The sequence below is a fragment of the Podospora pseudocomata genome, chromosome 5 (assembly GCF_035222375.1).
Source record: "Podospora pseudocomata strain CBS 415.72m chromosome 5, whole genome shotgun sequence".
NCBI lineage: Eukaryota > Fungi > Ascomycota > Sordariomycetes > Sordariales > Podosporaceae > Podospora > Podospora pseudocomata.
This window is the reverse complement of record NC_085889.1, coordinates 325,467-338,084: the sequence shown is the minus strand read 5'-3', so window position 1 is coordinate 338,084 and position 12,618 is coordinate 325,467. Positions and strand designations below refer to the sequence as shown.

General features: G+C 53.8%; 3 protein-coding genes across 3 annotated transcripts; 1 reads left to right on the top strand and 2 right to left on the bottom strand.

The window, feature by feature from the left end:
- Window positions 1-779: 779 nt before the first annotated feature.
- QC762_502090 (Type I Iterative PKS) lies at window positions 780-8,683 on the bottom strand. Its single transcript, XM_062890633.1, has 5 exons — window positions 8,322-8,683; window positions 8,117-8,261; window positions 7,796-8,064; window positions 1,310-7,730; window positions 780-1,252 (listed from the first exon to the last, which is right to left on the bottom strand). The coding sequence occupies exons 1-5, from the start codon at window positions 8,505-8,507 to the stop codon at window positions 1,092-1,094; spliced, it is 7,182 nt and encodes a 2,393-aa protein (XP_062741533.1). The 5' UTR covers window positions 8,508-8,683; the 3' UTR covers window positions 780-1,091.
- A 115-nt stretch (window positions 8,684-8,798) lies between these two features.
- Window positions 8,799-9,990, top strand: QC762_502100 (uncharacterized protein; the record flags this gene model as incomplete). Its single annotated transcript, XM_062890634.1, has 2 exons — window positions 8,799-9,117; window positions 9,185-9,990. 2 exons carry the CDS (start codon window positions 8,799-8,801, stop codon window positions 9,871-9,873), a joined length of 1,008 nt encoding a protein of 335 aa, XP_062741532.1. The 3' UTR covers window positions 9,874-9,990.
- A 325-nt stretch (window positions 9,991-10,315) lies between these two features.
- On the bottom strand, window positions 10,316-11,974 carry QC762_502105 (uncharacterized protein). The gene is made up of 2 exons (XM_062890635.1): window positions 11,200-11,974; window positions 10,316-11,129 (listed from the first exon to the last, which is right to left on the bottom strand). The coding sequence occupies exons 1-2, from the start codon at window positions 11,711-11,713 to the stop codon at window positions 10,348-10,350; spliced, it is 1,296 nt and encodes a 431-aa protein (XP_062741531.1). The 5' UTR covers window positions 11,714-11,974; the 3' UTR covers window positions 10,316-10,347.
- Window positions 11,975-12,618: the final 644 nt, after the last annotated feature.

Sequence of the window (12,618 nt, the reverse complement as noted above, 5' to 3'; positions counted from 1 at the left end):
ATTACTAACCCAACATGATATTTGAAAGGCTTGATCCGCCAATCGCTCCCAAAGTCCCATTTAACTCCATATTTCCCAGGGAAGAGGGAGTTAATTTCCTGTTATCTCCCAGGTTGTCAAGCCCCCGTTGGGGGTGGGGTTGCAGTCACCGCCGGCGCCGGGTCTGGGATTATGGTTGCAGTCCCCGTCGTTGGCGCAATACTGGTGCGTGTTTGGGTGGTTAGTGTTTGCGATATACATGGATGGGATGGGAGAGGACTCACGACCAGGACTGAGTAGTTGATTCCGCAGCTGACGAAATGGAAGCCTTCTACTGCCAGGCGTTTGCTGGTGCTGGTTGCGCTGTGGAGGTCTGCTGTGACTGGCTTTAGGGGAGATCCGACTGAGAAGGAAAGGGAGTGAGAGGAGGGCGAAGATGAATGAGGGGATCATGTTGGGTCTTCTTTGGTGATAATGTTAGGGTAGTGAGGACTCAAATGTTGGAGATGACAGGAGGATGAGGAAATATTGGGATTGCTCGGAGGGGAGACATGGCTATTTCTACTTGACGTGTGCTCGCCGTAAGAAGGACAATGCGCAATAAAGTTGATAAGAATTAGGAGTTGCTTTGGACTCGGTCCCGATGGGATGCTGAACCGATATTGACTCAATAGTTAACCATGGTTCCTGCAATACAGATTACACTGCTCCACATCATCAGTTCTTTTGTACCATTGCAAGAAGCTCGTATCATGCTGGCCAGTCAGCAACATGGCTTCCGGCAACAACTTGATTATATCCGAGGATCCATATCTCAGAATGCCAGGCTCACTTGATTCATGACTTCAAGAGCTGGGAGGGGTGAAGCTGTTCTGGGCCAAAGAGGCAGGTGATGACGCAGGTGAGTTCGGCACTTCCGTGTTGATTCTCAAATCATAGGATGTCTGAGCCTGGTGGTTGAACCTCGAAAGGTTGGGTGGCGTTTGGGACAATTCAAGATGTGTATCCGCTATCTATGAACTATTATCGTCTATCACCAACGCCTATTTCCCCCCTGGTACTTCCCTGGTAACTAATTTTGTAAGCGATCTCCTCTACCTCTCCAAAATCTATCAGACAGCCTCAGCATCCAACTTGACCAGCCCACTCTTCGTCACAATCTTGACTGCAAGCTCGGCCACGGGCGTCGAACTCAACAACTCAAACACAGAAATATCACTCTGCATCTCCCTCAAACACAAGTTCCTGATCTCAACCGCTTTGAGCGAGTCCACTGTACCCATGTCAGTATCCCGATTAAACATTTCACACGTCGACGTGGGGCACGTACCTCCAAATTCCGGCAAGGGCTTCTGCGCATCAACCTCGCTCACCTCAACCCCAATCGCAACAGCAATCTGCAACTTGATGTACTCCTCCACCGCAGCAGCCGCCTCACCGACACTCGACGCTCGACTCAACACCTCCCCGATCTTTTCCGTCTTTCCCCCTGCTTGACCCCCGCTCTTGTCCGACTTCACGACCCGCAGCTCAAACTTCTTGTCTTTTGCGAAGCCAGTACCGTTCTCATCCCGGATGAGGGAGTCACCTAGTCCGAGGACGAGCTGTGCGGGAATGTTGCCACCGTCGGCGGTGCTCCCTCTCATGATGGACTTGAGCACGACGCGGAGTTCGTCGAGTGTGGTCTGGAGTCCATTCCAGCCGTGTTGGTAGCGGTGAAGGTAGCCTTCCAAATCACCGAATTCACCTGCCTCGGTGAAGTGAGAGGAGTCAGCTACCAACCCGACGTCAATACTTGTCGCGGCAATCCGAAGGTGGGTTCGAGCCCAGAGGGCTAGGGCATCCTCGAACGTGTTGCCTGAGGCGTAGTTTGCTTGGGCGGTGTTGCCTATCACACCGGTAATTGACGACAGCAAGATAAAGAAGGGCTGCTCATCTGGCCAGAGTTGAGCAAGGAGGTTCCGGGAGCCGGCCGACTTGGGAGCAAATGCGCGGGACCACTTGGTATGGGTCATGTTATCGAAGATGCCATCTTCCAGAACCATGGCGCACTGGATCACACCAGCGATTTTGTGCTTGGCGCTTCGGAGGTGGGAGAAGACCTTGGAGACAGAGGTGGAGTTGGTGACGTCGCAAGGGAAGGCCTCGGCTGTGATGCCGTGGGAACGGAGGCGGGCAAGGTCGGATTGGTTCTTCGTACCGCCCGAGCGGGAGAGGAAGACGAGGTGCTTGGCTCCTTGCGCGATCATCATGTCGGCGATGTTGAGACCTAAAGCTCCGAGACCGCCGGCGATGATGTAGGTTGCGGAGGGGTCGAGTTGGAGTTCAGGGGCTGGGGCGGGAGGGATGAGGACTGAGGGGCTCCCTTGGAGGGACAGTACAACTTTCCCGTGAGCTTGTGTTGTGGCGGTTTGCAGTGCTTGAGAAGCATCGCTGGCGGAGAAGACGGTGGTAGGTGTGATGGGCCTGATGGTGTTGGTTGAGAGGATGTCAAAGGTTTGTTGGAACAGGCTCTTGACGATGTGAGGCTTTGCCTGAGCCACGCCGTCCATGATGACACGAACGATGGATACATTCTTCTTGCCGGATGGAGGGCTGATGCTGCCGGTAGACTCGCTGCTTCTGAGATCGATGAAGACCCCAAAATCACCAAGCGTGGCCAGGGATGACGAAACAGCAGCATCTGCCTCGTTCGCGAGCACAACATCGACACCACGACCCCCTGTCTCGTTGCTAATAGCGGGAATAAAGTTCAGCAACCCAGCATCAAATATGCGCGTCACAGGTAAGCCGTGCTGTTCCACAAGGATGGCTTTCTCCCCCTTGGAGCTGACCAAAGCAAAGACGACAGCTCCAAGGTGTTGAGCAATCTGAATGGCTGCTTGTCCTGGAGCGCTGGCAGCAGAGTGGATGAGCACCGTCTGACCTTTGTCTAATCTTGCGACATGAGACAAGGCATACAAAGCAGTAATGAATGCGCTTGGCAATGCCGCGGTCTTCTCTGAAGGAATGCTATCCGGAACGGGGGCCACCAAACTGACATCCTGACGAACGTGAGTTCTGCACCCATGTCCCTTCAAGACAGCAACACGCTGGCCAACAACGAGCGAGTTTACTCCGCCTCCGAGACGAGATACCACACCAACTGCATCCACACACCTATCGAGTACAGTAATGGAGTCATCGTCAACAGTGCCAGTCAGCGAGAAGGTGTTGCCACTGCTCAGCCCAACGAACTCGACTTGTACCTCCACCTCAGTCATACCAAGCGGTAGTGATGCCTCCTCGTCCTCAACCCAGACAATCATCTTCTCAGCCCCTACGACAATCGGCTTCAGCGGCTTACCGCCCTTGAGAGGTCCAAGGACAGGCTGCTTTGTCCCATCAGCAAGCTGCAAATCCCCGTCAAATCCGACATCGGCCACAGCACGAGGGATGTGAACTTTGCCTTCGAACTCGGCATATTCCATCTCGGCCCCCTCCAAAAGCGAAGCCCGCCACACGAAGGCGATAAGCTCGGCACTTGAGAGCGTCGTGCTGTCAAAGCCAGTGGAGAGATCGAGATGGGGCAAGGATGCGAGGGTATACTCATTGCGCAAGACACGAAGCAAGCCTTGAGCTGCGGCGAACTCTACGCCTCCTGCCCATGATTGTAGGACACCGCCATGGGTCAGCCAGAACAGATGGTCCACGGAGGAGATGAGTGACTTGAAGCTTGTGAATTCGTTTTCGTTCCATGAGTAGATGAAGGGTTTATCGGACTCGAGTAGGGAGATAACGTGTTTGCTGGTGAGGTCGAGGGTGCTGAGGTCAGACAAGGTGATGGTGTTGATGTCGTTGATGCCACTAGCAGAGAGCACTGTTGTGAGATTGGAGGCCAACGCTGAAGTTTGCTTGGAAGTGGGAGATGGAAGAAGAAGACAGACTTCCAGCGGAACTGTGGCTTCTTCAGCAGCAAATGAAAACACCACCGCTGCATCGCCATTCCCTTGGAGGTGGAGAGACGACTGGTGCCCCTCTGAGCTAAAGGCCTCAACATTTTTCTCGCCAATGAGAACGATATGAGATTGCGGAAGGAGAGCCAGCTTCTGCAGTTCCGTGGAGAAGTCGGGGTAGCTGTCGGTTCCAATCACCAAGACCAAGTCGTAACCCTTGCTTGACGCGGGCGGTTCGGCGTCGCCAGAGATGTCCCACAGATCGACAGGCTCAGCATTCGGAACTAATGCACGGAGTTGTTCCACACCAGAGTCAGAGGTTGACACAGCTTTGACACTCTGGAAGCCCTCACGGCTGCGGACACGACGCCACACATCGCCCACAATCTCCGAGGTGCCGGGACATTGTCCCCTCACAACAACCAAGACCTCCCCAATGGCCTTCTTGCGCTGCAAGAGATCAAACCAAGCGGACAGCTGAGCTGGTAACGACGCATCAGTCGACACACCCACAAGCTGTTCGCTTGTCTTGATGAAGTCGGTATCCTGACTCCAAGTGACACGAGCGCACTTTTTCTTCAAAGTGTCCTCCTGGGAGCCGGAAATTCCAGCATCATCAGCAGATGTGACCTGGCGAAGAGCAAATCCGTTGATGACCATCTTTGGCCCAGACCACCTCTCGTCCGAAATCACCAAATCCCCCACCAGTTCGCGGCCACCTCCGCTCTTTCTTGTCAGCTGGCCGTACCCTAGGAACTTTGACCCGGCGCCGTGGGGTTGCTCGCTGGCAACGAACATGTCGTCTATGCTGTACGGCACTGCAGCCTCGTCGATGGGACGGCCGTCGTTGAAGCCTGCCAGCAACAAATGGAAGATTGCGTCCATTGTCGCGGGGTGCATGACGTGGGGGTACTCAAAGCTCATGGGCATGACGGAGGCAGTGTCTGGGATGATGACCTCGCCGTGGGCGGCGTGTTGGGCTGGGACTGCAAACAGCGAAGTGACGTTGCGGAATAGGGGCCCGTATTCCATGCCGATTGTCTCGAGCTGGTCGTAGAACTCGTCAACGTCGATTTCTTCGGCGCCAGGGTCGGAGAAGAGCTGCTTGTATCTGGTCGTGTGCAGGGTCCAGGGGTCAACAGCTATACCTGCGTCTTCTACCTCGCTTGAGCCGCTGGCGTCGTACTCGAGGGAGATTGTACCATGGCAGTGACAAGTCCAAGAGTCCCCGGTGGTGGAGTAGATTGTGAAGCCGAACTTGCCGGGGATGTTAGGGTCAGGATGAAGGCTGAGAGATGTTTCGACTGCGGGTTCATCTGCTGCTGTGACGACGAGGCCGCGCTCAAAGCGGATGTTGCTGTAGCGGAAGCCGTGGACATTTTTTGTTGGGTCGGAGACTTGGAGGGCACCTTCCAACGCCATGACAAGCATCCCTGCGCCGGGGTAGAGGACTGTTCCGGTGATCTTGTGGTCTTCTATCCAGGGGTTCTCCGTGATACGGAGGTGATTGCGCCATTTGGGCTCCATGCTGTTTTGCATGTCAACCGGGACGCCCAGAAAGTCAGTTCTGGGGAATTTGGGGGAGCGGTTGGACTTCGTGATGTAGGCCTCGTGCCAGAAGCGGCGGGAGTGGTTCCAAGGGTAGGCGGGCAGGTCAGTCAAGGCTTTGTGCTGGAGTTTTGTGTCGGGAAGGTCGAAGGAGTCGACCATTGCAGAGAGCTCAACCGTGTGGCCGAGAGCCCAGAGCTGAGCAGCAGCAGAGAGTGATGTTTCTCTTGCGTCTTTGCCACGGAGGAGCAGTGACATGTAGGGTATCTCTTTGATGGCTTCCGAGTTGCTCGCTGCCATGATCTGACCGACAGGCCCCTGCAGTGCGGAGTGAGGGCCGATCTCGAGGATGCCGCCCCAGCGAACGGGGACTGGTCTTCCACGGCCAGTGGTGGATGCCACAGTGTGGGCGAGAAGGGCTGATAACGCTGCCGAGAACTCCACAGGGGAGGTCAAGTTGGCAACCCAGTATTGAGCACTGAGCTCTTTTGGTGAAACGATCTTTCCAGTCAGCGAGGAGTACATTACTGTCTTGTTGGCGTCGGCCCCTTCGGCAGTGGTATCAATGTGGCCAATACGCTCGAGATAGCCTTGAGCAACGGCGCGCATGTGAGGAGAATGGTATGCCGTCTTCACTTTCAGTGTCCGCGCAAATTTGCCATCAGCCGAAATCAGCTTCTCAAGGGTATGGATGGCATCAAGATCACCCGACAGAGTAACACTGGACGGGCTGTTGATGCAAGCAATGACCGCAGACTGTGCTGGGACCTTTGTCAAATATTCGTTAGCTTCTTCACGGGAAAGGCCAGCGGCCAACATTGCTCCTTGTCTGGTAACCGTTGCAGAGCTGAGACCCCTGACGTAGGCAATTTTGACGGCATCAGCGCGGTTGATGTAACCCGCGGCGTAGGCAGCACCGATTTCACCACTCGAATGTCCAACTGTGGCCCGAGGCTTGATCCCCCAAGACCGAAGCAAATCGACGAGGGCGACCTGGAGGACAGTGCAGAGCGTCTGGCTGTACTCAGATAACTGCATCTTGGAACCAGCTGTCTTGGTGAGCTCCTCGACCGCATCCCAGGCGCAGCCGAGATTGGCCAGATAGACTTGTGAGGCTTGGACACTCTTGTCAAAGACTGGGTTGCCGAGGAGTTCCCGTCCCATGGCTGACCATTGGGCTCCTTGTCCTGTGAACACCCAGACCAGGTTGTTGTCCTGTCGGGCTGAGCGCTTAATCTTTGGAAGCCCTTTAGAAAGCTTCTCTGTCAGCTCCGATAAAGTTGAAGCAACGGTAAAGCTCCTGAAGTCGAGGTGAGATCTTCGGGAAGCCAAAGTGTACGACAGGTTGCTGAGGTAGTGGGAATCCTTTTTGGCAGAATGAGCGGCGCCAAGTGCCTTTGCGTAAGCATCAGCCAGGCGAGGGATGCCGGCCTGGTCCTTGGAGCTAAGCAGGAACAGCCGCGGCGTGTCGGCTACTGGGTGATGTCCATTAGCATAAGCACCATCACGCTCCCAGACGATGGTGTTGTGGTTTCCTGCCAACCCACGCTCGGCAAGATAGTGGTGAGCGTCATCAAGAATTGCGTGGGCATTGGCGCCGCCAAATCCGAACGAATTCACGCTGATCCGGCGTTGCCCAGGGGTAGGCCACTGTGCTGTCTCCTGTGGCAACGCCAAATTCCACTCTTTGAGTTTCAACTTGGGGTTGATGGTCTCAACGCCATATGTCGGAACGAGCATGCCATTTTCCAGGCAAGCAATAGCCTTGAAGACGCCTGCCAGACCAGAGCAGCCTTCGGTGTGGCCCACGCTGGGCTTGATGCTACCAATGTAGAGAGGGCCAAGGCCAACCTCCTTCCGAGCCACGCCGAATGTTGTGGCTAAGGCTTCAAGCTCTATCGGGTCGCCAACTGGTGTGCCTGTGCCGTGGCACTCAAAGTACTGGGTGTCTGTGAGAGGGAGACCGGCCGCAGCGTAAGTGTCTCTGATCAAGTCAGCTTGAGCGACCGAGCTCGGTTGTGTGATACTTGGTGTCTTGCCGTCGGCGTTCGCACCAGTACCGCGGATGACAGCCCGGATAGTGTCACCGTCTCGAATAGCGTCAGAGAGGCGCTTGACGATGAGGGAGCCAATACCCTCGCCACGACCATAACCGTTCGCTCGGTCATCGAAGGTGTGTGATATCCCTTCCGGGCTGAGCATGTGCATCGCTGAGAGCTGATGCATGGTGTTGGGGACAAGGAGAAGGTTTACCCCAGCAACAAGTGCCTATCAGCAAGGTCAGAACATCATACCACGGTGAGGGACTGAAGTTGGACAGAGATTCAACGTACCGAATCTGTCTCCTTCGTCCTCAGCGACTGGCATGCGAGGTGCAGCGCGTACAGACTGGACGAGCAAGCGGTGTCCAGGGTAAGGCTAGGCCCTTTGAGCCCAAAGAACCACGATACACGATTGGCTGTCATAGCCTCGCTCGTTGCTGACGCAGCATTGTGACCAATGTCATGTATGTCGTGGAGTGAGAGCATCTCGTAGTCGTTTGTCATGCAACCCACATAACAGCCTGTCCGTGAGTTCATGAGGTTCTCCACTGGTATTCCAGCTGCAGGTAGATGTCAGCATCATGTTGGCCCCTTGGCACAAAGGAAACTCACCATTCTCGATGCTCTCATAGCTGACTTCAAGAAGCAGTCTCTTCATGGGGTCCATTGCTGCCGCTTCTTTGGCAGTGGTAGAAAAGAAGGGCGCATCAAAGTGGGCTACGTCTTGCTTGAGAAAGTACCCATGTTTGACGGCAATCTGGTTACCAAGTCAGTCAACACGTACCGCCAACGTACTTTTCTTCAGGGATTAACTTACACCTCCTTTCCTGTCTGGGTCAGGATGGTGCCAGACATCAGCATTCCACCTCTCAGCAGGTATCTTGCCATGACCAGTCTTGCGGTTGCTGATCATGTCCCACAGGGTCCCCAAGGACGAGACCTCTCCAGCGAGACGGCATGCAGCGCCAATGATGGCGATGGGCTCCTGCTGACTGTTATCCATTGCTGCGGGCTGAAGCTTTTTCTGTTTGTCTTCTGATACCTGCTCTATCTCTGTCGGATCCTGGTCACTCAAGACGGACCATGGGGAGACATTGAAGCCGTTTTGTAAAGTCTTGCTCCCATCACGAAGGCATATCCAGACAGTACTGTGCGACTCTGTGTGAAAAGTGATCGTCAGTCCACCCGTCTGTAAGTGTTACGGACCGAGTTGATGCAGTGTTCTCGCGAGTGAGGCTTGGCTGTCCGACATTAAGTCCGGGTGGCTGTGTGACGGAGAGGGCCAAATGGGGTAATGGGCAGCAGGTACGCAGAGCCTGCAAGCGAGCATTCCTCGACGGGCTATCTGTATGCAAGTTCCCCATTCAGTCAGCCCTGTTCATATTTCTTTTCAGTCTCTGTTGTTTACTTTCCAACGTTCAACTTGAACGGTTTGTTGCATTTCCTTGGTGTATCATTCTTACCAACCTTTACCATGCGTGTGTTGTGTCTCCACGGAGTAGGCAGCTCGGGGAAGATGTTGGAGGCCCAGCTCCGGCCATTTCTCAAGGCAGTCGATCCAAGCTTTGACTTTGTCTTTGTGGATGGGCCTTTCCCTTGCGAGCGAGGTCCTGGTAAGTGCCTCAGATCAACCACAAGTACTTGAGTTTAGTAGCGGAAAACTAACATCGCAATCAACAGGCATGGCCGCCTTCGATGGTCCTTTCTTCTCCCACACGGCTGGGTACTCACCAGAACAAATGATCGAAGCCCATGAGCACCTCGACAGGACAATTGACGACCTCGGTCCCTTTGATGGCATCCTCGGCTTCAGCCAAGGCGGTGCCCTCGCCCTCTCCTACCTCCACAGAAAGCAAACGCAGAATGAACTCCGCCCTTTCAAGTTCGCCTTGATCATGTCGTCTGTCATCCCCTGCTCCGCCGATGTCGGTGTCTGTGAGGAGGTTATCCAGAGTCTCTGCGATCAAACGGATCCTTCAGCAGTCGATCAGGACCAGCGTGTCTTTGTCGAGCTTCTCGATCGCACCGTGGGAGAGGCCAGAAAAAATAATGCCCTCTTGCCGGATATTGACCTTAGCATCTATGAGGCCGGGGGTGATCCGTCATTAGCGCCAAGGATTATGCACCCTTCGTTCGTCAAGCAGAAGATCTGGATCCCGACTGTTCATGTCGCGGGAAAAAAGGACTACAGCTTCATGAGGGCCATGTCGGACGTGGCGTATGCTGTTTGTGAGCCCAAGCTGGCGAAGAAGATGGTGCACAGCGGTGGCCACCAGCCACCACAGAAGCCGAGCGAGGTGAAAGAGGTGATCAGGGCTTTGGACTGGGCTATTGGGATGAGCGATCGTTTTGCGCACTGGAATCTTTAGTCGGGGAGGTTGGTCCTGTATAAACACTTCTTTTATGTAAAGCTTTGGACAGTAGACAGATAGCCAGAGGATTTTGTGTTAGATATAACCTAGACACATAGATGATGTAGAGTTACAAGATCAAGAATTAGTTTTAAATGTTGGATATTCTTCAGGCCCTTGGATGACCTTGTCATATAACGTACCTCGGTTGTGACGCTCCCTCAAGCTGTTTTGACACCTGAGCCTTTCTCAATCCTGTCGAAATTCTCTATGATTCGCAGCATTTTAGCTCGTGCAAGAAATTGACAGGAACATGACGTGATTTGTTCATTATTTTTCAGGCAACAAACTGAAAACTCAGCGGAAGGTGCGGTGTTTTGGGAAAGAACCAATCACCCACCAGGCAGAGCGGGGCAAAGATGCTGGTCGGCTACGGGTCAACAACAACACATTTCCATCGCAGCAAGACCACGTCGTTGATAGGTATCTGATCTAATACATATTATTTACACTGTTCACAAACGAACTATCCTGTCTTCCACGCAACAAGACTTGCAAGGCGTTGACCTTGTTCCTCGCCTCCGCCAGCAGCGTCAAGTGTCCCTTCCGAATGCCCGGGCGTGTCTTCAACCTCGCGATTATCTGCGCAAAGTCGTCTATCTGGACCATCACAAGACAGCCAAGCACCTCGACTTGCTCCTTGAGACTTTCGATCTGGTACGTCGAGAACCTCAAGTCCCCCACTCCTCCACCATCTTTCTCCGAGCTCCGAGCTCGCTTGAGGTCTGCATAACATACTGCCAATCGTTGGCACATTGTGCTCGTGTATTTTGCAGACATGGCCAAGAGCATGTTGATTTCCCGTGCCTCAACACAGCGCTCACAATCAAGAATGTCAGTGCATTGTGTGAGTGCATCGCGGAAGTCGCCCAACAAGACATCCATCCGAACACGGTCACGGTCACCTGCCGCCGCTTTTGTACCCAGCTCCTCAAGGAGACATGCTGCGAGCTGGAGACAACCACACGAGCCGCTCATCACGGATAACTCGGCCCTACTCGCCATCTGTGTATCTTCGGCAGTCGATGGGGTGGCAGGATTGTGGCTCGATGGGCATGATGACAATGGTGATAGATGCCTGAGCGTTTCCCGGTGGTTGGAAGCATTCTCGTTGGGTGGATTTCTTTCAGGAATTGAGGCCGGGGCCTCGAACAGGACCATGTGATCCGGGAAGTCCACAAGAGCCGGAGTTGTAGGTGCTGATTGTTTGAGGGCTGCACAGATCGGTCAGAACTTTTATGCTAACGATGAGGCGATGGCAGACAAAACGAAGGAACAACTCACCATCGAAATATTTGTCATTCCCACTGTCCACAGTGCCAAAGTTCAGCATGTCGATATTGAAATGGTGGAAATCGTCCACCCTTCCCGGGATCGAGGGAAATTCTGACTCCAAAATGCCGTTGGTGTCCAACCAGTCGTCCAGTCTGTCATTACTGCCTTGCTCTTCACCAGAGTGCGGTGAGATGGGAGTAGCCAGACCATGACCGCCAAACTCTTGGTACCAGTAACTATTACTCTTCATCTCTTGATCCAAAAGTTGCGGGTCGACTCCTGGCGCTGACCCGTCTCCCTCTTCAGATGTTCCACGTTTGCTGAACTTTAGACCCTGATCCTGCTCATTCGACGGCTTTGAATCTGACTTTGGCTTTTGGGACTGGGTGCCGGTGCCAGTCTTGTCACCACCAGTTCCGGCTCGGTTCTTCCGTCGTGGCTCACGCGGAGGGTACCTGCATTGGGTTCCTACAGCCTGGCATCGATTACAACCCGAGGGCTGACCACTGCATCGAACCTGCATAACTTTGTGAGCCTCGATACTTCATGGGGATTGACAAGGGGGGTGCTCCGCGTACTTTTCTCGACCTGCAAAACTCACAGGAGACATGAGGTTTCCCTCGACTGTTTCGGCTCAGTGCCGATGATAGATCTCTGTTCTCCACAAACTTTAACGGTGTCTGTTGCCGAACATCATGCGCTACGTTTAATGTACCAAACATTGTTTAGTTTGCTGAGGTATAGGTCTGGAACCGGGAAATTTAGTAGGCTGGCACGCTGATCACTTTCCAGGAATTGACAACACCCAGCAACAGCCATGCATGTGGATGGGAGACTCTCAAGCTATTATACCATACAACATGATGATCAACAATACTGCAGGCATACGAAGCCTGCCCGCATGTACGTTGTCCCAGGTTCAGGACCCCCACAGCCATCATCGCGGGTCCAAGTCGGTCGTACACCTCCCGGCTTTGTGCATCCCTACCTTTAGCTGTCGCCACGAGGGACGGGAACGGCCTGTCACCACCTCAGCCCTGGGAATCGTACTGTACATTGAGAATTCAACAGTCGATCTTGTTGATCGTTGGGTACCAGCCTGCAAGGGTCAATCATGTGTGCCTTAAAGTACCAGCATGCACGCCTGCATCCACGTAGGACAGTTATACTCGGGGGGCCGGGATCTGGGTATTTGAAACACAATGGCTTCATTAGGTCCCATAGTACGAACGCGCGAATGAGCCCACAAACAGTCGGGGAAACAAATTCTCGGTCGCACTGCAGTCTATACACCAAATATCAGCTTCCGAGTTTGGGTGAGGTGGTCAGCACCAAATGTGGAAGTGGACGGTGTTATCCGGACCCGGAGCAAGGAGGCTGAGCAGATCAAATGCAGCAATTACGACTGCGTTGTTACCATTGATTTGA